Here is a 25461-nt window from a genome sequence, read left to right as displayed (position 1 = left end):
TTCCACAGTGAGTATAACAAGCATGCTTTACTGCATATACAGACTGATTTTACTGTTGTGGGCTTAGTAACACTTTAAGTGCTAGGTGCATCAAACTCTTGGGTGTTTATTCATTTCAATGTCCAGAATAAATTAATATTCTGGCCAATGAAATGAATAAATGCCCAAATGTTTGACGTGCTTAAAACATGACTAAATGTTTTTGCAAAAAGACATGGCTTTAGGTGCTTTTTTGATGCTGCTTTTCTCCTGACCAGAGAAAGGCATTAAGAGCTGAGCAAATGCTCAGTGTGCATGAGGCCAAAAAACAAAAAAACTGCAAAAAAATAGATAAGGGGCATCTGTAGATAAAAACATGATGATGTGCAGCTTTGACGAACTTTAAATAATTCCCTTGCTATAGGTGTAGGCTATTTACATACCTCATGAAACCTGACTGGAGAACTTCTAGGATGTTTCTAAGGATGTTGCTAAGAAAAGCATAGCTGTTACTGTTCACCTTCACCAACACAGGAGCAGGCTCTTCTATGATTCAAACCCTCTGACCAGCACTCTCTCCCCTGATGTAGTAGCTCTGAGCTCAGCGTTTGAGAATTCACTCCTCTGATGCTAAATGTGAAGAGTATGTCCTCATGCACACTGGATGTTTTTACAGCGGCTGTTTTTGGCTTTCAACTTTTTTCTACAGCCAGTAAACCCCCCAGAATGCTATCCTATGTGTCCATGCACACATAGACTGTAATTAACCTTTTTTTGGCAGTGGCGTTTTTTGGCTGGAAAAAAAACCCCCAGAACTAGTGGGTTTCTAGAGGAGTTTGTTAGCTGTAAAAACGCTCTATTGCTGAAAACGCAGCAAAACACAGTACATCACAGCAAACCGGCATTTTTTTACTTTTTAAAAAAAAAAATTGTTTTTTTGTAAAAAAAAAAAAAAAAAAAAAAAAGCTAAAAAAACAAATGCGACAAAACGTGAAAAAAGTGGTAAATTGGTGCTAAACGCTAATGCAAAAATGCTAAAAAAAACCTCTGAAAAACTCAAGTTTTTAACGTGACTTTACACAGCTAACATTACCAGCGTTATTAAAATGCCCAGTGTGCATGGAGCCTTAAATAGAAACAATGCAACAAAACAGTTCAACCAGAGTGAGCAAAAAAATAAATAAAATAAAAAAAGACAAGAATGGAAAGTTTTTGTTGAATCTGATGGGATGTAGGCATCTCCTAGTAATGTCCTAGAAGCTTTCCAGTCTAGTTTCACAATGTACGTAAATGGCCTACACCTATAGCAAGGGCCCGATTTACCTTTGCTCAAAGTTGCACTGTTTGTTTTTATCTACAGATGCCCCCTACCTGCATCGGTAGTTTTTTGGTAAAAGGGAACTAACCCTTTAACCTCACTCCCATGTGATAGCATTGGGTGCTTGAGGAGCCAATCACCAAGCATCAGAGTTGCCTCATGGGAGGAAGAAGAGTGAGGTACAGGTGGCCAAATAGAAAGGTTGGGAAGGGAAGTGAAGAGTAGTATAAACCACTGGCGTTAAAGTGAACCGTTAAGGGAAATTTCCTCAAATGGGATCCAACATTAAAAGAAAATAAAGTTTAATTAATCTTTGCATTATACAAAACAAAAATGTTTAGGAAGGGTTCCCACATTTTGTACATAAATGCTATTAAATGTACAGTAGATGGACTCCACAATGACTGGGTGGTTATACAGAAGGACCTATAAAATGAAATATGTATAAATCAATGACTAATGCACATGAAACAAACATATAACATACATATACTGTATGGAACATATAAAACAGATAGACAAACAAAAGCAACAGGCAAGAAGATAATGTAAGAGAAACACAAAATGAAGTGAGTGTTCATGTTCATTATTGTCATATAGTTATTAGAGATCTCTCCTCATAGCCATGCAATATTAGCTCAATATTATGTATAAGCATCAGTATAGTCAGTAGCTCTGTGGTTACACAGCTATTTTTTTTCTCATAATTAAAATCACATTGAAGGAACACAGAACTGACTACTCTTAGATAGTGGCATAAGATTTTTTTTTTAAACTAGTTGCAGACTTTGGGCATGCTACAAATGTCCAAAAAACCTTCATCATTGTACACTGGGTTCTGTCTCTCTGCCCTGCTTATGGAACCCTTTGCAAGTATACAGCAAATGTCGGCTTTGATCATTCAAAGCTGGAATTATTGCATACTGAGAAGGTGTCCGCAGCTGTAGCTGTCAAAAAAGCAATGTGAATCAATGTTCTTAAATTACACTGCTCAGAGGCACATATACAAAAGATATGCAGTAAAATATTTTACTTTTGTATCTTTCTGTTCATTCATCTGCACACCAGAGGAATGAACTTAGATCTGTAGTCAGTTAAACAAACTGACAAGTAAAAATAGCTTTTTTTTTTTAACAGATTCCCAACTGCCCTACAGCAGATATACTGCTACAGGGCAGCACGGGTGTGCAAAATCACGTATATATGTGTTTTTGCATTTCCGGGTAGGGGGTGCGCACCCTATCAGTGCCGCCATTTGCGGCTGCAGCTGTCAATCACCGGGTCCCGGCTGGTGATTACTCACTGGCGCCCAGTGATTGCTGAGCATGTCCGACAGGGAGGAGAACTGTATGTAAACAATACAGTTCTCCTCCCTGTCAGCTCATGCACACTGCTTTGGATGGCTGTGCACAGCACAGCCATGAAAAGCAGTGTGATTACAGTGAAGCACACACACACACACACAGTTAATCCTTTAACCCCTTCCTGCCCAGTGCCCTTAGTACAGTGTCAGTGCTTTTTTTTTTAGCACTGATCACTGTATTGGTGTCACTGGGGATGTCAGTGACATAAAGTCAGTTCCCCTCCCCCCAGTGTCAGAATGCCCACCGCAGTCCTGCTATAAGTCACTGATCGCCGCCATTATTATTAAAAATGTAAAAAAAAAATTCCAGTATCTATACCGCCATTTGTAAACGCTATAACTTTCACGTAAACCAATTAATTTACACGTATTGGGATTTTTTTTTTTTTCTTAGCAAAGACATGCAGTAGAATACATTTTGGCCTAAATTTACAATGAAATTAGATATTTTAAAATTCTTTTACTGGACATGTTTAATAGCAAAAAGTAAAAAATGTTTTTTTTGCAAAATTGTCGGTTTTTTTTTTAATAGCGCATAAACTAAAAAAAAAAAAAAAAAAAAAAAAAAAAGGACGCACAGGTGATCAAGTACCACCAAAAGAAAGCTCAATTCATGGGGAAAAAAAAAGGACAAATTTCATTTGGGTGCAGCATTGCATGACCGCGCAATTGTCAGTTAAAGTAACGCAGCACCGTAATGCAAAAAATGACCTGGTCAGGAAGGGATGTAAATACTCAGGAGGGCAAGGGGTTAAATAAAACAGACCTCTTATTAACCCTTAGTTTATACTAATTAGCCCTAATTAACTCCCTTTTTCTTTTCTCCAATTATTTTTCAGATTTTTTTGTTTCTGTTTTATTAACAATTGAGATTTAAATATTTGAATATTTAAATGATTTTGTTTTAATAGGTCTACACATTTAACATATATTTACACATTTCCCATTTAAAAAAAGCTCAAACATTTAAGAAAAAAAACACTATTTGTAAATAGCTGCAATGTTTTGTACCAGAATTATATTTTTGTGTAATTTTAAACAGGACAAATTACAGAATAAAATGTGCACTTTTTATGTGCAGTAGCACTATTTTAAAACTAGCACTGCTCAAAACAATATAAAAAAGTGTGTTTTGTTTCATTATGTTGCATTTTAATGTCTACAGATTGCGAAAAAAATCATGCAAGACAATATTATCAAAAGAAAGCCTTGTTTGTCCTTAAAAAACAAAATATGTTTAACCTTGTTATTTTAAGAAATGATGTTTTTGCTGAATCAAAAGGTCCATAGCAGAAATGCAAAAATTGCTCTGGGCCATAGGTGGTGGTGGTGATGGGTTGGGGGGAACAGGTATGAGAGGCTAAGTGGTTAAACGAAGTTGTCCACCCAACAACCCACTAGATTTTAATTTCCCTCCTCGGTCAGGGTCAGCAGCCCATTGTCAACAGTTTTACACATTTTTATTTTTATGAACATAGCATGAGCTTAGAAGAGGGTTATATTGAATACTTCATGAGTTTATGTGAGTTGAATAATAGGCTTTCTAAAGTGAATACTAAAAAAGCCATTTCCAGTTCTTTGGTAGCCAAGCCTACCATCTAAAATGTAACTGTGTTTTAAAGGATTGGTCCAAAAGTGATGTTTTAGATACATGTGGAACCTGGTGGGCATTGTCAGAGCTTCACTTCTAATATCCCATACATTCACTAAACGGGAGAGCCACCTATCACCGTTGCCTGCTCCCGCCCTTGAAGTTTTGGGTGTTCCTACTCATCTTGTGAGTTCCAGCATCTGCTGCTGCCACATTCTCCAAAATATAAAATAAATGATCCTCTTCAGTCAGGATTTCCCCCTTAACACTCCACATAAACTGCTTTCTTAAAAATCATTAAAAATCATAAATGATTTAATAACTGCAAAAACCAATGGACAATATTCTGTACTTCTACTTCTGGACCTCTCATTTGCCTTTGATATAGTTGACCACCCCCTCCTCCTCAAAAAACTTTACTTTGCTGGTATCTGTGATTGTGCTCTTCATTGGTTCTCATCCTACCTATGCCACCGCACCTTTAGTACCACTTGCAATTCTACTTTCTCCTCTCCCTTTCTCCGTTGGAATCCCCCAGGGTTCTGTTCTTGGACCTCTCCTATTTTTGATTTAAACCTCCTCCCTGCGTCAGATGATAGCCTCCCATGGCTTTCAATGTCATTTCTACTCGGACAACATTCAGGTCCATCTCTCTACCCCTCAGCTCACATCAGTCTCCTTTCACATCACTAACTTACTGACCAACATATCGGTCTGGATGTCACACCACTTCCTCAAACTCAATCTATCCAGAACAGAGTTCCTAATATTTCCTCCTCCATGTGCCCCTTCCCCTGACTTCTCTGTCAAGATAAATTATACAACCATCAATCTGTCCATGTATGCTAGGGTGCTCGGTGTAATCCTGATCTGGCCTCACAAACAATCACTTTCCAAAGCTTGCTGTCTCAACCTCCTCAACATCTCCAAAATACGTCCCTTCCTAACCAATGACACCACAAAGCTCCTAATTCACTCTCAGGTTATCTCTCGCCTTGACTACTGCAACTCCCTCCTCATTGACCTACCTTTACATAGGCTACCCCCCCCTCCAGTCCATCATGAATACTGCTGTCAGGCTCATCCACCTTACCAAGTGGTCAGCATCTGCCACCCCTCTCTGCCAATCCCTACACTGGCTGCCACTCACCCGACAAATTAAATTCAAAATACGAACTTACAAAGCCATCCACAACTCAACCCCCAGCTACATCACTAACCTGGTCTCAAAATACCAAACAAATCATACTCTTCATTCCTCCCAAGACCTCTTGCTTTCTAGTTGTCACCTCCTCCCATGCTCGCCTGCAGGACTTCTCCTGAGCCTCTCCCAACCTATGGAATTCTCTACCCCAATCTGTTGGACTATCTCCTACTCTGTCCATTTTTAGGCGATCCCTGAAAACCTCTCTTCAGAGAAGCATATTCTGCCTCCACCCAAGGACTGTACATGTATCTACTCCATTAGCTCATCCCCCCCAGTTATTGCCTTTTGTATCACTTCACCCTCTCCTTGTAGGCTGTAAGCTCTAACAAGCAGGGCCCTCAGATTCCTCCTGTATTCAATTGTACTGTAACTGTGCTGTTTGACCTCTTGTTGTAAAGTGCTGGACAAACTGTTGGTGCTATAGAAATACTGTAGAGTAATAATAATAGCTATAAAGTGAGTGGGAGCCCCAAGTATTGGCCACGAAGAGCCCAACCAAAAGATCTTACCAATAGAGTCCATGAGATTTAGGAAACTGGCAGATGGTTTAACGCTCTACCAGAAATATCAAGACTGGAATAACAGTTTGGGTAGACCCACCCAATATATACATGTCTAAAAGCTACCAGTGCTGTAGTGAAAAACATAGAAAACAATTTCATAAACATTCAATGCACCCATCTAATATTGTAGTTGCAGAAGGCCAAACCAACTTTTTGCATTCATCTATACAGTTTCTAAAAGCACAGGAAATAGGTTGTATTAAAAGATAATACTGATGAGTTTAAACATCCGTTGATAGTAGTGAAAATGTTTTCACGTTTGTTTTCTGAGTAATCATAAGTAATGAAAAGTTGTAAGAGAATAAATCAGTCTTGTGTGTGGTAAACATAAATTATAGTACTGTATAACATTATCACAGCCTCTCTCAACCTTTCAAAAGACACCTAGGGGGAGATTTACCAAAACTGGTGCACATAGAATCTGGTGCAGCTGTGCATAGTAACCAATAAACGTCTAGATTTTAAGGACCGTTCACACCGAATCTGACTTAGAAGACAAGTGAAGTCGCATGATTTCAAATAGTGGCAGTGGAGTACAGGGAAGACATCTAGGGTCTAATAGACCCCGGATGTCTCCTAAAGATTACCTGTCACCCATATGCTATCACATAGCAGGATATTGGTCCCCTATGTAAGAGCAATAAAGTCATGTAAAAAAATGTTTTACACATTTAACCGATTCCCAACCGCCCTATAGCAGAACTACTGCTACAGAGTGGCAGAGCTGTGCAAAATTACGTATATATACACTTGATTTTGTATTTCTGGGTAGGGGCACACTTGCCACCCTACCCGCATTGCTGTTGGTGGCTACAGCTGTGGATCACCGAGTCCCGGCCGGAGATTACCCCCCGGCACTTGCCGAGGACCACTGACAGAGGAGAGGTCTGTATGTAAACAATACAGATCTCTCCCATATTAGCACTAGCATGCTGCTTTGCATTGCTCTGCATGGCAGAGCAATGCAAAGCAGCGTGCTTACATAGTAAAGCACACAGAAAACACAGTAAAACACACACAGCACACAGTTAACCCTGTGATCACCCAAAATGTTAACCCCTTCCTGCCCAGTGTCATTAGTACAGTGTCAGTGCTTTTTATTAGCACTGATCACTGTATTAGTGTCACTGGTGATGTCAGTGGCAGTTACTCAGTTCCCCCCAGTGTCAGAATGTCCGCCACAGTCCCTCTATAAGTCGCTGATCGCCGCTATTACTAGTGTAAAAAAAAAAATCCAGTATCTATACCGCCATTTGTAAATGCTATAACTTCCACGTAAACCAATTAATTTACACGTATTGTGATTTTTTTTTTTTAGCAAAGACAGAATACATTTTGGCCTCTATTTATGACGAAATTTGATCTTTAAACATTTGTTACTGGATATGTTTAATAGCAAAAAGTCCAAAATATTGTTTTTTTTTTCAAAATGATCAGTCTTTTTTGTTTATAGCACAAAAAAACAAAAAAAAATGCAGAGGTGATTAAATACCACCAAAAGAAAACTCCATTTGTGGGGACATAAATTTAAATTTGGATGCAGCATTGCATGACCACGCAATTGTCAGTTAAAGTACCGCAGCACTGTATCGCAAAAAATGGCCTGGTCAGGAAGGGGGGTAAATCCTCTGGAGGGCAAGTGGTTAAAGAGACCCATAAAAAATGAAAAAAAAACAAAAAAAACGTTTTTACAGTGGAGGGTGTCAGAAAATGCACCTTTTTCTATGTAGACAAAAATCCATGCACCAGCCTGCCTGCGGGAAAAAATTTTCTGCTAAAGACAAGACCTTACATTTTCATAATTCTAGCCCTGCAGATTTAAAAGCTAAAAAACCCCAGAGAAATCCATCAACCATAAAAGGTTTTCTGATCCATCTCCTATTCCAAAAAAACCCCCCAAATTTTGTCTTTGTTTATAAGGAAACGCTCTTTTTAACGTTAATACCAACATCATAGCATTTACATCATTTGCAACACAGCCAATTTCTAATATCAAGCAAACAAGCCGTTCTGCTGCCATGCAGGAATTCCTGAAACTTCAGGAACTAAACAGGCTGGTTAATTTACTGCGGCTATAAATTCTTTATAAAAACAGGCATTGCAGAATTAAAATGTTAATGTACTAATAATGCAACTTTCTGTTCAGGCATTAGACAATATTCTTATGACAGCCGGATTCTCCCCTTCATTTTATGGGTCGTTCTAAATTTCTAGACCCAATTATTTAAAGTAGCAAAGTGAATAGACACCATGTTGCTTTCTTGGACCTCTAACTACATCTGAGTTCTTTTACAGCATGTATGAGATCAGCTGAAATGTGAAATATCAAAAAATATCTCTGTTTAGCCAAAGTAAGGCTAACAACAGATGGAATTAAGACCATTAGAAGGTCAGCATCGTAAAATCTGAAAATTATTCTTTTTAATAACTAAAAAGGCAAAAGTTATTTTTATAGTTTTGGATAGAGTGGAGATGAATTAGAACCCCTGTCACGTTCTTTATACTTCCTGTTTACAATATCACAGAACGTTCAAGAGAATCCCAAATTTTGGGTTGTCACCACAACACGGAGAGGGGAAATATTCCAATGGGGGCACTAGTTCTGGTGACAACCCGGGATTCCCATACTTTGGTGAGATTTCCTCTCACTTTCTGCTTTGGGACAGGAAGTGAAAGGACAATGATGGCAAAAGTAAACCTGACACGTGTTATAACCCTCCATTACGCTATCCAAAATGAAAAACAAAATTGCCTTTAGCCTTACTTTAATTTAAGCTTCAAATTATTTTCAGATCGAAAAGGTGGAAGATGCATTTACAAGGTGGACTGAACAGAAGAGACAAGAAAAAACATTTTGAAATATGGAACCTATGTTGAGGAAAAACAAAAAAGGGCATAACAAGAAGATGAAAAATAGTGGACTGTTTACCAACAATTACAGCTCCACTTCTGCTATAGTTATGCATAGCGGCCTGGCTAAACCTGGTGCATAGAGCAATTAGTCCCTCTCTATCGAATCCTCTTCATGCTGTGCTGTTCTGCAACATACTACTTTCATTTAAAGGGTCAGTTCACCCAAAAGTGATGTTCATGGTATAGGTGAAGCCTGGAGGGGTTCGCCAGTCTCCTGGCTTCTCATATTACCAACAGTGAGCTCCCCTTGCCGTAATCCTAGACTCCGCCGTAATCCTAGACCTGAGAGTTTTGTGTGTCCCTCCTGCCTTTGAGTGTTACAGCTCCTCCACCAATATTCTCTATATTATAAAATATATTTTAAACATTCTTCAGTGATGGTGGGAGCCTCTCATAAAGGCCACAGCAGGTATGCAGAACAGGGAACTCATTAAGATATATCAGTTTTTGAGTGAACTGACCCTTTAAAATGTAAAACAACTCAGATGTTCTTTAAAACAACTTGCAGCAATCAAAGCAGTGCTTCATAGATGAAAACAAAATTTAAAATACAAAGTCAAAGCGGACTTACATTGCAGCTTTCATCGTTGTCTGGCCGGTGGGGAATGATAAAAGACATGACGGATAATCTGCCATCACAGTTGTCAGCTGGCTGGTTATAATCTAAGCAGCTGGTGATTATACAGAAGTAGTGTGTTGGGACTGGTATAGATCCATCTACAAAACTAGGGAAAAGGAACAGCGAGTTAGTAATGGCTTGTTCCTACCAGGTCAGGTAATGCAGGGTATATTAAAATACCATGCAATGTTCTAACACCCCAGCAACCCACGCAATAATCCACCAACCAACCCACGCAACACTCCATCCAACCTACCCACGCAACACTCCATCCAACCTACCCACGTAACACTCCATCCAACCTACCCACGCAACACTCCATCCAACCTACCCACGCAACACTCCATCCAACCTACCCACGCAACACTCCATCCAACCTACCCACGCAACACTCCATCCAACCTACCCACGCAACACTCCATCCAACCTACCCACGCAACACTCCATCCAACCTACCCACGCAACACTCCATCCAACCTACCCACGCAACACTCCATCCAACCTACCCACGTAACACTCCATCCAACCTACCCACGTAACACTCCATCCAACCTACCCAACGTAACACTCCATCCAACCTACCAATGCAACAATCCAACCTACCCATGCAACAATCCATCCAACCCACGCAACACTCCATCCCATGTAATACTCTACAACTAATACATTTTGCAAATTGGCTTGATCTATAGAAAGGACATCAGAGTGTGAAGGTGGTAAATATGATCCTTGTTTTTTCTTTTCAATTTATGTAACTAACAATCTCTTACTTTTGTAAGATTTATCACTATTATAGTATCATTACATACACTCATAGGGTTAATAGTACCATGCCACCAATTAAAGCCTATGTTTGGTCTGTTAAAAAAAAAAAATACAATTTGCTAGAAATAAAAACTTGCCCTACATGGTTTAACCCCTTACCCTTTTTTTTGATAGTGTGGGGAAGATTTAAACTGTCACCTAAGGCCTGTGGCAATTTTTCCCCATTTCCTGTCCTCGTCACTTTATTGGCAACCAGACAAGAAGAGTGTGTCCCATGTGGACACAAAGAGAAATAAAAGCTGAGGGAAGTTCCTGACTTGGACATTTTCCATTACTTCCTAATTTGGTGACACAGCTGACACTAGGACAGGAAGTGAGAGGAAATGTTTTAAAAACTGCCTCAGAAAACACCAACAATAACAGCTTCTCACCTTACCCCACTTAATCAAAACAAGGGAAAAAACATTTTGTCTGATAAAATGTAAACTATTCTGGTGTTTTTGCATTTGACAGCTGCCCATTGGCAGACCTCTATTTGTTCCCAGAGGTTTCCTTAAAAAAAAAAAAAAAAAAAAAAAAAAAATCAGCCAATTTATAATACGTACGTTTTGATCTTGTCAGAGGTGTCATATAAGCCATCGTAGTCATAGTCGAATATTGGCCCCGTAATGACATTGACTCCATTCCTTTCTGATGCATAGCGTTTCACCAGGACCCTCTGGAGATGGTTCCAGATTTCTAATAAAAGCAAAAATACAAAAATGAATATAAAAATGTCCAGGAAATAAATACTTTTTATTTAACAGAATAAATATGTATATTTCTACCCATCATGGTGGAAAACTATAATGTGCTTTTTATATCTCATTATTTATTACAGTCCAACGCCAGTAAAAATCTAGTAGTAGTTGGTCTCGTTCACTGGACTTGTTCTGTGAGGTTGATGTTTTGCAGCTTATCCAAACCACTTCTTTAGTTCCCGGAGCTTGGATAAACTATGAAACGTCTTCAACATTACAAAACAAATCCAGCTGAATGTAACTAACTGCTAGTGGATCTACCATCACCTGCATAAATGTGAACCCTCAATGCACAATGAAAAGGTTTTCTTTTTTGAAACACCCCCTACATGGTGTTCCAATACAACCCTCAAACCCGTACAAGGGGGGCATGTTGGATTGTTGGAGACCCAAGCTGCTTTATTTTTGTGTTATAGCAGCAGTCTAGCTCTCCTCCATGCTGCCAGAACAGGGTATTTAAACCCTTGCTAAAACATATAGTAAGAAAACAATGTATAGTGTATAGTAAGAGCCTGACTGCACTACAGTAATCAATACAGAACTTTCAGTTGCTTTATTATTATTTTAGCCTATAAAAAGGTCTGGATTAAGCCTAAAAGGTCATTTCTCTTCAGTACTAAGCACTACGAATAAATCAGTAACAACACAATTAAAAAAAAAAAACATCTGCCAAAGAGCATCGAAGGGCTGGAACTGTCAGGTTTTATTCCTGTGTCCCTGTAAAGAGTCACGTTGGCCACTGTCATCGAGTCAAAAAGTAATGGATAATCCAAATGTTTTAGGAGTGTTTTAAGAACAGGGGGTCACTTTCATCTAGCCTAAAATTAGAAGGAAATATTTGCCTGGAGTTTTAGTAGTGGATTATTAGTGCACTTACTTTTAAAAGCTGGATATATAGGAACGACATTTGTAATGAGGAATGCATCATATCTGGCATCTGCAGAGGAACTCAATTCTGAAAATACAAAGGAAAAATATAAGATTCAAATGCAAAAGCCATGCACAACATCTTAACATAAGATATATACAAGATAGAAAACAATAATGTCCCTTAAAACCCAGCTCCGTTGAAATATTTCTTTTAGTTTTGAATAGAGTGAGGAAAGGATTTATTGGTATTTCCACATGGTGGAGATTCCCCTTACTTCCTGTTCCAGTGATTAATTGCTCCACAGTACCTGCAGCTTCAAAGGTCAGTGAGGGCTTATTCTAAAGCTCATTTACTTGACTGTGGAGTATTTTAGAGGGTTTAAAACCTTAACTCCATGTTAAACTTTATAGATATTGTGATGTCTGTTCTTAACCAGTATTTCTGTAGAGTTAATGTGGTTCTAAAGCCTTAACATCTCTTAGGCGTGATGTGAAGGACACCGCCCTAACCACTCATGGAGTCCAATGTGAAGATGGTCTCAGCCTCAAGAGGGCCAAAGTGATGGCTGAGGCCATCTTCACATAGGACTCCACAAGCGGCTAGAGCGGCATCTTTCCTCACATCACACCTACATGACTGGAGACATTTGAGGACACCACTTCCCCTTTATTCCGGTGAGGTTATTATCGAGCTCCAGCTTGGAGTGGCGCCATCACGCTACACACATTGGCTAAACCTTTTTTACCTTAAGGCATTCCCTTCATTAGGGTAAAAATGTTCCAGTACCTATATCGCCCCCTCACCCCCCTCTTATATTTATCCTCACTCAGTCCAGTGCTGTGCCCTTTTATAGTGATTCTCCCCACTCTCACAGGGCTTGCTTAAGCAGCAGGAACCATTGGCTCCCAATGCTGTCAGACAAATCCTGTGATGAGAGAGCAGGGGACGGGGCCAAGCTAGGCTGTCCGTGTCTATGGACACAGGCATCACAGCTCAGGATTGAGCCCGCAGCTGTGACAACATAGGAAGCAGTTTCCTATGGTGGTACACCAAGAAAAGGAAGAGAGGAGTGCCAATGGGGGACCCCGGAAGAGGAGGATCGGGGGCCACTCTGCGCAATTCTATCATGCAGAGCAGGTAACTATACCATGTTCGTTATTAAAAAACAAAAATGTATACTTAACAGTTACTTAAGTACATTTGGGCCTAGGGGTGGAAGGTGGAAGCTGTTCGTTCATTTCTTATGAAAAGGTAAACTTACACTTTAAGAGCTCAGTGCAGTTCTGGCATATCAACAGGTATTGTTTTTTTTATTTGTAGGCTCCTAAAGGGTTTTTCTCCACCAGAGGTAAACAGAGCAGTTTGAGTGTTTTGAGCTACCTCCTACAACCATGATAATGTTAACCCCTTCCTGCTCGCCCTGGCATCCCTTTTAAAAGTACTTAACAGTTAGGGTGGCAGAAAGAACCGAGAGCCATTTTTGGCAGCTCCCAACACAAACATTACTTGCCCAGTGATGCAAATATGCAGTGTGTGGGAGTTAAAGCCCAGGTATTTGTCACCGAATATATGAATTACTGGTGAGTTAAACTGTGATTGTGCAACGTAAAAAAAAAAACAAAAAAAACACAACATTTGAAGTGCACCATTCAAGAGTGACAACATGGGGCAACCTTCCAACTTTCCATCAAAACACAAGGCATTTAATATGTGTCACCAGTGGAAACAAGCCCTATATTACTTTGCCTGGATATATGCTACAGTGCTAATTGGAATGTAGTAGAAAAATGTAAGCAAAAGTAAAAAATAGTGGCTAACCAGATTTAATGGTTTCAAAGAATTTTATTGGTCTATATAGTTAATTATAAATCTATTGCTCCAGGTTTTGTGCTTCAGTTTAAAGCCCTGACTGCAAGCCTGAGCATGCTAGCTCGTTCCAGTAAAAGAAATGTATCACACATTACCCCTATGATGAAATTTGTGTTTCTGCAAACACAACATTTTACATTTCTTAATCAGCCTGTAGCCTTTCACACAGAACTTCAGATAAAACTCAAGGCTATCCAAGTTCTAACATAGCAATACTGACACCAGCAATTATCATGCCATGGTTTTTCCTCTTGTGCAAGCCACCAGTAACAAGTTAAAACACACAGATTGAGATACGGAGATAAGACTCACGGGGTGGGAAGAGGAATCCATAGGACATCTGTTTGTCAGCTTTGTAAGCAGAACAGCTTTGGCTGTTGCCAGGAGAAATGCGTGGGTCGAGTCTTACACAATTCGAGAGATAGTCGGGGATGCCAGATACTTCAGCCTGAAAAAAAATCATATGATGTGATGTGTCATACTAGCACAAATTCATATACGGAGCAAAGTATAGACAAGATGTAAATATACAATGTAAAAAGATGGTTAGATGTTGAATTAAAGATTGGTCTGAGACACTTTAGTAAATGAGGGCAATTGTATAGCATTAGGTTACTTTAAAGGGAACTTGACCTGGTCCATAAAGTTTTTGAGACCTTCAGACAAACCGCTAAATATGCAAAAATACACATAAAATACATATGAGGGAGCAGTTTTACCTGCCAAAGGATATACATTTTTATGCATTCATTCCTGAGATTTGGATGGCCCACACCACCTAAAGTTAAGGAATACAGTGTTTATTTTTTCCACTCTATGCCCTGTGAGTAGATGGTGAAAGAGCAACAGCAGGCAGATTTGAGGCCATAACTCTGCTCACTCTTCTCTCTCCTGCTATCAGCATGTTCATTGCCAGAAACTTTTGCATGCAACAGATCTTATTGGCTTCAAATTCTGCCTCTCTCTCTTTCATTCTGAATGTTTCTATATAGGTTTAATGGTTCCGACTTCAGCTTTAACAACAGTACCAAAGTGCAAGGACCTTCTGGTACCTGGTTAGCCTTCAAATCATTATCCATGTCTTTGTGGATCTCCCTTGGATGCCAAGACCCAGCTGTACATTGGGTCTTATCTGTGCAAGTCAAGCTTAAGCCCTGCTTCCTGTCATTCAACTGCCCAATTACAGAGACAACAATACCCACTGAAGCTCTAGCATTTGACAGGTGAATGACAAAAAGGGTAAGGTTTCGTGCCAGGAGAGAGGAAGCAAAATAAAAACAAAACAAAAAAAAAATCCTCTCTTCAGATACAGAGCTGCTCTATACTTTAAATAAGTTTGATGGTGGTGATGGTGAAGGTGGCGCAGCATGACGCTCCAAGCCCCAGGAAGATGTCACAGTGACGAAACGCATAGGGAGGACCTACGTGCTGACATCATCGTGCATCGGGAATAGCTGAGTTCTATATTTTATTATTTTATATGCCAGCCAGCGATTTTTACATGCTGTTTCTGTTATAATTTAAGTGCAATCGTTTTTTATTAAAAAATCCTGTTCTTAATGGGTTGACACTATGTGGAGTCCGTTTTCTCTTCTTTGATCTCCCGCGGTGAGATATATATCTCTCCACAAGCGGTTTACTACTGGGTTCTCTACCTTATCGGATGGTCCATTTATGAGGAATTGATGGGAGTCCAGAGCACCTTTATGCACATTTGACTTCTCTGGCTAGAGAGTCAACACGGTCTGGTAAGCGCATTACTGTTTTTAGGTGGTGGGATCACCTTGGTTTTTTGTATTGGAAGACATTCAACTTTACTTTAAAAATTAGATCCTGCATTCTGGGGATCTTCACTTCATTCTTTTTAAAGTCACTGTTCATATCATATTGGACTTTTGTATACGTGGACTTTATTTGTGAACTGTGATTTGTGATATAGTATATTTTAATTTGATGTTAACACATGATTCATTAACGCAACAGAAATAGATATAAAGTTTGGAACGGTGTTATATGCCACATAGTACTGTTGCTGCTGTTTGGTACAGATTATTTTTGATTATTATTATTATTCATATATGAGCGCAGTATTCACATCTATATTTCTAAATAAACTTGAGAAGGTGGGGATTAGCTGTATGGAAGAAGGGAATCTTGAAGAGAGGAGCATTAGCTTGATAGAAGTAGGGAACCTTGAAGAGGTGGGGGATTAGGCTAAATGGATGTCGGGAACCTGGAAGTGGTGGGGATTAGCTAAATGGTAGAGGAGAACCATGAAGAGGTGGGGATTAGCTAGACGAAAGAAAGGAACCTTGAAGACATGAGGATTAGCTGGATGGAGAAAGGGAACCTTGAAGAAGTGGGGATTAGGCTAGATAGAAAAAGGGAACCTTGAAGAGATGGGGATTAGCTAGTCGGTAGATGGAAACCTGGGGGGATCCCTTCCTCCATCTAACTCAGTGGTTCCCAACCTAAATCCTCAAAGTACCCCCAACAGGTCATATTTTTGCCATACACAAGTGCTTTAAATCAATGGCAATGGCTTGTTATGTATAAGGACTATTTTACTAACTAGAATTCCAAAAATGTGGCCTGTTGGGGGTACTTGAGGTCTGGGTTTGGGAAATATTGAGCTAGATAGAAGGGAACCTAGAAGAGGTGGGATTAGCTAGATGGGGGAAAGGAACCTTAAAGAGGTTATGATTAGCTAGATGGAGGCATTAAAGAACATAAAAGGCCCATAAATTTATAACAGCTGAGCATGTTAACCACTGTCTTCCTGTGTCTCTCAGAGACTCCAGTGGTGAGATCTTCCTATTATGGTTCTTTGCAGTGTCCCCACATGCCTTGGAGAATGAGGAGTTCAATCCCACTGATATGTATACATTATGTTCTCACTCTCATTGCTACATTCTCCGTAAAAAATATATAAACATCCTACATGGACAAAGTTAGTCCTACTTAAAGGAAATCTGAGCGGAGTGAAATATCAGGGCTGACCTCCTGCAATGCTTGCTGTTTGGCTCTCTTGCTGTAATACGTTTTGGAACACTGAGCTGCAACAAGCAAGTTAGAACTCCTGATCTTTGTGTGCATCAGTGACCCAAAGTACTGAAGACACTGGATCAGCATTACTCTCAGGAAACTGGCATTTTCAGAAGGAAAGGTTAGGAATGGTTTACATGAAAAGCTACTGCCAAGTGTGCAGGCCTGGAAAGTCAAGCACCAAAGATCCAGCCATAGAAAAAAAACTTAATTGAACCCCTTGAGCCTAAAGCAGAACTCAATCACTTCCTGCCAAGCCCTTGATTTGCTTTAATAGGACCTATACCCCCTACCGGCAGGAAGGATCAGTCATTCACATCACCACTGTGATTGGCTGTCACAGTGGTCACATAATTGGGAGCTGGTCTTACCAACAGCTGATCATTAGTGTGGACTGAGAGTGATCTTTGACCACTCGGTTACTGTGCAGGCAGCATGCAGTGAGCGCATTCTCAGCACAGAAATCTCTGCCGCCCACACGTTTTGTGGGTGGCAAGAGGTCAAAACAAGATCTTACTGCAATATCTACTTTAATTTCTGAGATTTCCCCCACAGTACTTTTTTTCTACCATTGGATGTCCTCATTCTGACTGCCAGCATGATTTAACCCACTTAGTATGAGCTATGGTTGTCCTGGACATGCCCCAGCCTGTGACTGGATAGTGAAATAAGAAGCAGCACAATTATGAGCACATCACTCTGTCACTCTGCTCTCTCTTCCTATCAGAATGCTCTTCCTCAGTCTGAACTTTGCTGTACAGAGATTGCAAGAGGCTGATACCAAGTCAAATACAGGTTGCATTTAAGCTTGAGGTGATTGCAGCCATATTAGTGCACTCGTAACAGAAACAACTACTTTTTTTCATTTGCACTAATTGTACTAATACATAATACTAATAAATGTATTAATAAAATTGTATGTTAGTGCAAATAAAAAAGTATCCCGGACAGTACTCATTTGTTTCAGTGAAATTTAAAAATACATTTAATAATGCATCAATAAATACAGAGCTGCATTAATTTGTGTCTTTTATACCTGCCTGGAATTCTGCTTTAAAGTGAATATAAAGAACATATTTGTTGTTTTGGATAGTGGTGAGGAGATGGAGCCCCTGTCAGGTTTTTATTAAAGTCCTGCTAGGGAAATTCACTGTAATTGTTCTAGTGATTATTCTTATCAGGACCGAAAGTGAGTGAGAATTTAACATTTTGAGAACAGGAATAAAGGGGAAATCTTCCAATAAGATCATTTGTTCTGAGGAGAGCTGTAAAAAGTTGTCAATACACTAGTAGATTTTCGAACAAATGTTGGCATGAATATTTGTAAAATATTTTCAATACATTCAATAAATTGATGAATGTTGTTCGAAAGTACTTGAAAATTGAGTTTCCTTTCAAAATTCAGTTTTGGAATGAATGAACTTTCACAAATGAAAACCACACACACAGTTAGAAATGTTTTTGTTTCAGAAATTTTTTTTTCATCCTGCTCCTGTGAATTTTCTTGTCATTGCGGTAAAAAATAAACATCAAAAACCTGCCATTGCATAAAGATACCTACATCAACAGTGGATGCCCCAAAAAGGTTTGAAAGAGTTTGGTCAAAATGGCTGGAGGATACTTTTACAGCCTCAATGCCTGACATAATTTAGCATGTCCACTGAACTTCCAAAATTCAGGGTTCTTTCCATCCATTAATTACGTCTCTTACACACGATGAGAATATTGTACTAAAGAAAAAAACAACCCTTTCGGAGCAATTATCGGATAATCTGATCCTTAGTACACAGCTTTCAAGAGCCGATCAAGACAGGTCACGCAAACATTTTTGAAGGGACAAGCACGAAAATTTTTCTTGTATGGTAACAGAACCAATGATTTTTGTTTAATTAATACAGTATTCGTCCGTAAAAAACTAAGCGATCAGTGGTAGGATAGTGGTATCACTTTTTCAGATGAGGATTGGGATTCCATGGTGGATAACATATGTAAGTGTTCTAGATCTCTTTCTGTTCCTGAGACTGCCCTCAAGGTTCTAACCAGATGGTACTATACCCCATCAAGACTACATGTATTGTTCCCACAAACATCCCCTTTGTGTTTCTGGGGCTGTGGCCTCACAGGTACATTGGTTCATATATTTTGGGATTGCCCGACCATATCTTTGATTTGGCGCAAGATATCTGAGGTGGCTACCTCACTGGCGAGTATCCCGGTACGATTGTCTATACAGACCTGTTTATTGGGGGCTCATATCCCGGGGGTCTCTGATGCCTCTACGAGACTGATACATACTATTTGTTTTGCCACTTTATGGGCTATTGCCTTACATTGGAAGTCCAATGCTGTACCGTTGGCCTCTGTTTTACGCAGGGTTGATGCAGTGATGCTCATGGAACGTATTCATTATACCTTACTGGATGGGATGCACTTATTTGATAAAAAAATGGGAATCATGGAGGGATTATAGACATTTATTGCATGATTAACAACATTCCAAGTGAAGATTGACTGGCATATACTGTTGACAGATGTATCATTCAACCTACTTTATTGTCTATATATTTCATGTATTTGCAATCTATTCTTTTCTATTTCTTCTCTTTCTTATGTTAATATACTTTTCTGTATTGTATTTTTCAAAAGTGCCTTGTTTTTGCTGTAAGTATCATTTGAAAATGTACTGTTGTTTTACAGTCTACTTTTGCAAAATAAAACCGTTTGTAAACAAAAACTAAGCGATCAAGACCATGTATGCTTGGAAACAAAAGAATACATTACAATCACTTGCGAAGCTGTATTTTGTCTTATGAAAATTTTCGTAACTTTAGTACCTCGATATGAGACGAACATGCAAAAAAACAACCTGACGATTATTGGTATGATATTCTCATCATGTGTACAAGGCTTAAGAATCTGAGGAATCAAACCTGTCTAGGGCACGGCTTCTCCATAGCATAAACCAAGTGAAGAAATGTCACCAGGACACCAAGGATTCCTCACGAAGGGTCCAAAGCTTTATTCTCGTGGTCACACGGTACACATAAGGCAATGTTTCAGAGCCACGCCTCTTTTGTCAGGTCACTTGCTTGATGAAGGGGCCCTGCGTGACTCCAAAACGTTGTCTTATGGGTACCAAATGACCATGGGGTGAAAAGCTTCTTGAGGAATCCTTGGTGTGCTGGTGACATTTCTTTACTTGGATTTTCTACGATTCCCAGCCTGTGGTCATTGCAGCACCCATTATTACCGAATATCCATTTTCAGGAACATGTGCATGGGGAATATTGCGTTTGGATTCCTAGCATGAACAACGCACATAGGTTTTTTTTGTATTGAAGCATGTGCCTTCTGGCACCTAATGTTATGGTTTAGATGAGTGAAGGCCACTGTGTGGGTGTATTACTCGCCATTTTCTTGTTGTACTGTTCTACAAAAAAACCTAAATAAAATAAAAACTTATTTAAAAAAAATAACATCGATTTGGCCCCCACTATGAGAAACTGGAATGGATGTTCCTAAAACAATACGCTTAAAACAAAAAATTCTACTGGTGTATGGCCACCAAAAGAGGGTATTTTTGTCACTTTTTAATTTCCAGTTGTGTCTACAGGACAGGAAGAAAAGAAAAATCTCCCCAACACAGGGGACAAAAAAAGAAATACAACTGGCAAGGGTAACCTTTCCCAACTTCATCCAAAACTTGAAAGGGAAAAAAAAAAAAAAAAAAACCACACACACACATACAACTTTTGGCCTTAGACTTACTCTAAATATCCATCCTGGGTGAACTGACCCTTTAAGGGATTATGTGGATGATAGAGCAGATTCCTTCACTGGTGAACTTTGCAGGCAGATACATGGATACCACCATAATACCCAGATAGAGATCACGTAAACATCAGGCTAGCCCTGTTATGAGTCTTGACGTGTCTAGCTTCCTGGGAAATCCCTCACAACACCTGGCCACTTAATTGCAACAATTTCTCAAATGGTTTTGAGTTGTTCTCTGAGGTCAGGAAAGAAAATTACCAGTGATTTGTTTTTCTACAATGAATTCCTTTCAGTCGTTTGGAATTCACTGTACACAACTAAGCCCTGGTTGGCCTATGCTGCGTTCTTGCATGACTGGCACTGGCTGTGACAGGCGGTGAGAGGGAGGGATGGCACCGGAAAAGTTCCTGAACTTGGCAGACTGCAATGCTAAACTGGGAATATGAATTGCTTAAAGATGAACTCCAGGCAAACCGCTAAATACACAAAAAAAAAAAAACAGAAGAAAAAAAAAAGTTGGATTTGGGATCTGCATAGCATCTTGGGTTGGAATAACCCTATAGATAAAGGTACATAAAAAGACCAAACACTTTGTCACCTCAAAAACAAGGGTGTCCCTTGTAGGCTAGCCTTACACAGTAAGAATTTTGTTTGAAACAATCAATAATAAAACATTCGTTCAATTTTCTTACAGATAATTGGGACAAATTTGCTGATTGTTTTCAACCAAAGTGATCAGAATAATTGAAGGTAAAGGATGAAAAAATGTTTGTTTCTTATCTGATTGAATAAAATTCTATCTATCTGTGGGGGGGGGGACAATCACACGTATTGTAATGCGCTAGATAAAGTTTGGTCTTGTAACACAACTTTCCTTGTTTGTCAGAGATATGTACATGTTATATATGGTATATACTCTGATCATCCACAACATTATGACCACCCACCATAACTCGTGGAGGCATGGACTCCACTAGACCTCTGAAGGCATGCTGTGGTTACATAGTTAGTCTGGCTGAAAAAAGACAAAAGTTCATCAAGTTCAAGCATTAAAAAAAAAAAAAAAAAACCTGGCACCAAGCTGTCAGTTGCGAGGTGGGGCATCCATGGATTGGACATGTTTTTCCAGCACATCCCACAGATGCTGGTTGAGATCTGTTGAATTTGGAGGCCAAGTCAGCACCTCAAACTCATTGTTGTGTTCCTCAAACTATTCTTGAATTCATTAGACCAGGCCACCTTTTAGCATGGGCACCCTGACTGGCTACACAGTCCCATGTACAATAAGCTGTGATCCACTGTTTGTTCTGACACCTTTCCATTGGAACCAGCATGAACATTTTCAGTAATTTGACCTACAGTAGCTCTTCTATTGGATTGGCCTACACTTCCCATGTGCATCAATGAGCCTTGGCTACCTATGACCCTGTCACCTGTTCATCAGTTTTCCTTGTGACACGTTTGGTTGGTCCTGACCACTGCAGACTGGGAACAACCCAAAAGAGCTGCCATTTTGCTCTGACCCTGTCGTCTAGCCATTACAATTTGGCCCTTGTCAAAGTCGCTCAAAACCTTACGCTTGCCCATTTTGCTCTGCTTTTAACACATTGACTTCAGGGACAACAGGTTTACTTGCTGCCTATTCTATCCCACCCACTTTCATACGCCATTGTAATTATATAATCAGTGTTATTTACTTTACCCATTCGTGGTCATAACGTTATGGCAGAGGAGTGCATAGTATGTGGTCACAGGCATAAATACTACATCATTTTTGCACATTCTAAAATCAAATCTTAAACGCTAAACCACTGTCATAGCCATCAAACAAAATTCTGAAGGGCTTTCTAATGAAATGCGTCAAGTCACTGATGATACTATTGCATGTCCTGATTAACTACTTTGCAGAATGTCTATTCAAACAAAATTCTGCCTGTGTATGGCTAGTCCAAGCTGTACTCTCCTTTGAGCTCCAACTCTTGCAACGATAATACAATATTTACTAAGTCTGGAATAGCTGGAGTCTGGAGCAGCTGTGCATGCCGACCAATCAGCTTCTGGCTTTCATTTCCAAAGTTTAAACAGTAACTCTTTCTTTGTTGAGAGGAAAAACAATCCTCTGTTTGTGATACCGATTGCAAGGATCTAACCAAAGTTTGTTGCAGATTCCTAACTGTTTTTCCTCTGCAGAATGTTCTGTGCCCACTGTTTCTGAATGGGAGGGTCTGGTTCATTATAATCAGCTGGTGCACTCTCTGTGCTCTGATGAGGAAAGTTGCAGTGTCTGCATCCCTTTAGAAGTATTTAGCTCTTGGGGAGTATCTCACCAAAAATGAAATTTCTTTTGAAGAGGATGCCTAAAATTTGACTTGTATCTTAGTTCCGACTTCAGGGAAAATCAGTGAGGCAAGCAGGAAATGACATGGTGTACAGAACACCTAGAGGTTACCAGATTGCATTGCATTTTACCGAAAATGACTGTACAGAGCTGCAGATTGAAAAGGAAAGGTAATTTTTAATACCTGTATGGCTTGTGTAGCAAGCCATATGCGAGGGGTAGGCAACCTTGACTCCTGCTGTGGCGAAGCCACAAATCCCATCATGCCTCTGCCGCTTGGAGACATGCTCGTGGCTGGAGTCTTGCAATGCCTTATGGGACTATATGGTCATTTCACCACAGCTGGAATGCCAAGGTTGACTACCTCTAGTACCTGCTATATTATTTTTATATTTAATTTTTTTTATCAACGAAAGTGGATTTACCCTTTAAACGAACAAGCAGATTGGTTATTATGCCCACCTGCTCCAGATTCTGTTTTCTCTATTTGGTAAATCTCCCCCCCAAGAGACTACTATGAAATGTACTGACCTGTTTTGATATGGTATACGACGTCCAAAGTGGCATCATCAAGCTCTCGCTGTAACCACTTACAAAATCACTGTGTTGTAGTATGCTGTACTTGGTCTTAAATAACACAGCTGGTCTCCCATAGAGGGGGTTTTTATCTGAAAAAGATAACAAAATGATGGGTCATACAGCTTGCCTTGTCATGAACCAAAAACCGGTAAATGCAGCCAAGAATGTTGGATGAACAATTACATTCAGTATATACGTTTGATCACAAAAAAACCCCCCCAAAAAAAAACGGTGGTTCTTCCTTGTGCCATTTCAGACTATAATGACATTATGGTTTGCAGTCACGATTAACTAGAACTATTTGATCAACAATGTGCCTACTGGAATTTTTCAACCCATTTGCAAAATATATTACACCACCAATGATATCTACTTTTTATGGCCTCATCCAAGAAGAGATAAAACTAATGGTGTAATGCTTTTTAATAGAAGTGATTGTGCCAGAATCAACATGAAAAATTCTCCAACAGAAAGTCTGGAAATTGAAAGATTCACATACAGTACATACAAGCATAGACGTACACCAAAAAGTAAGAACATGGACATCCAATGTGACAAAGACAGCTGCCCTAGAGAATAACAGCCAATACCGAAAATAAATATTCTGAAAATATGAACAAGAATATAACAGATGGAACTAAGCTGTCCAGCACCAACATATTGCCCAAACAAAGCAGGTGTGACTAAAGACCCATGAAGATTTTTAACAAAAGATTACATTTCCTAAAGCAGTATTGCAAAGACCCATGCATAAAAGTACTTCCACCATGTTGGTCGTTTACTAAATGAAAACGGAATATAATAAACACTATTCCTATACAGTAATGATCCTTAAAAAGTAAACCCAAACAATGAACTTCTCTTATTTGTTCTTGTGGTCTGGTAAGAATACCATTAAAAGGGATTTGTTATATCTACAATAAAAACATCGATTGACCATGTCAAAAATGTACAAGCTCTTAAGTCCTTTTCTCAGTTCTACTCTGAAATTTCTAACAGTGTTACCCGCTCTGCCCATTTCTTTATGTGGACTATAGACCCCCCCCCCCCAATGAGATGAGGAGAAGGGGAGGTGTTCTGTAGTCATTACTCATTTCTTGTCCTAGGGCTACCATGCTGACATCCCGTGGAGTACAATAAGTGTCCATTATTGCTCTAGGACAGGACTGGGAAGCAACTGGTAACAAGAGCAACTCAGCCACAAAGTGGTAGGACATGTAAAATGACAGAGCTCACAGTGCGTAGAAATCGCCAACTGTCTGCAGTGTCAATAGCTAAGGACCTCCAAACTTCGTGTGATCTTCAGATTAGCACAACAGTGCATAGAGAGCTTCATGGAATGGGTTTCCATGGCCGAGCAGCTGCATCCAAGCCTTACATCACCAAGTGTAATGCAAAGCCTTGGATGCAGTGGTGTAAGGCACGCCGCCACAGGACTCTAGAGCAGTGGAGACGTGTTCTCTGGAGTGCCGAATCACGCTTTTCTGTCTGGCAATCTGATGGACGTGTCTGGGTTTGGCAGTTGCCAGGAGAACGGTACTTGCCTGACTGCATTGTGTCAAGTGTAAAGTTTGGTGGGGGGGGGGGGGGATTATGGTGTGGGATTGTTTTTCAAGGTTTGGGCTTGGCCCCTTAGTTCCAGTGAAAGGAACTCTTAAGGTGTCAGCATACCAAGATATTTTGGACAATTTCACGCTTCCAACTTTGTGGGAAGAGTTTGGGGATGGTCCCTTCCTGTCCCAACATGACTGCGCACCAGTGCACAAAGCAAGGTCCATAAAGACATGGATGAGTGAGTTTGGGGTGGAGGAACTTGACTGTCTTACAGAGAGTCCTGACCTCAACCAGATAGAACACCTTTGGGATG

General features: G+C 39.8%; 1 protein-coding gene across 9 annotated transcripts in view; it reads right to left on the bottom strand.

The window, feature by feature from the left end:
* The window catches only part of ENPP2 (ectonucleotide pyrophosphatase/phosphodiesterase 2), a 156950-nt gene that overhangs the window by 10872 nt on the left and 120617 nt on the right, over window positions 1–25461 (bottom strand). For all 9 annotated transcript variants that reach the window (XM_089659054.1, XM_089659053.1, XM_089659057.1 and 6 more), the window contains 5 exons: window positions 23547–23683; window positions 14171–14306; window positions 11996–12073; window positions 10924–11056; window positions 9506–9659 (listed from right to left, as the gene is read on the bottom strand). In XM_089659054.1, the coding sequence (XP_089515180.1) occupies window positions 9506–9659; window positions 10924–11056; window positions 11996–12073; window positions 14171–14306; window positions 23547–23683 (638 nt within the window). The remainder of the gene's footprint in view (window positions 1–9505; window positions 9660–10923; window positions 11057–11995; window positions 12074–14170; window positions 14307–23546; window positions 23684–25461) is intronic.

Source organism: Staurois parvus, unplaced genomic scaffold (genome assembly GCF_062004578.1).
Source record: "Staurois parvus isolate SC_StPar_1 unplaced genomic scaffold, SC_StPar_1.0 ptg000030l, whole genome shotgun sequence".
NCBI classification, from domain to species: domain Eukaryota; kingdom Metazoa; phylum Chordata; class Amphibia; order Anura; family Ranidae; genus Staurois; species Staurois parvus.
The sequence above is the reverse complement of the archived record's forward strand: the minus strand, read 5'-3'. Positions and strand labels throughout refer to the sequence as shown.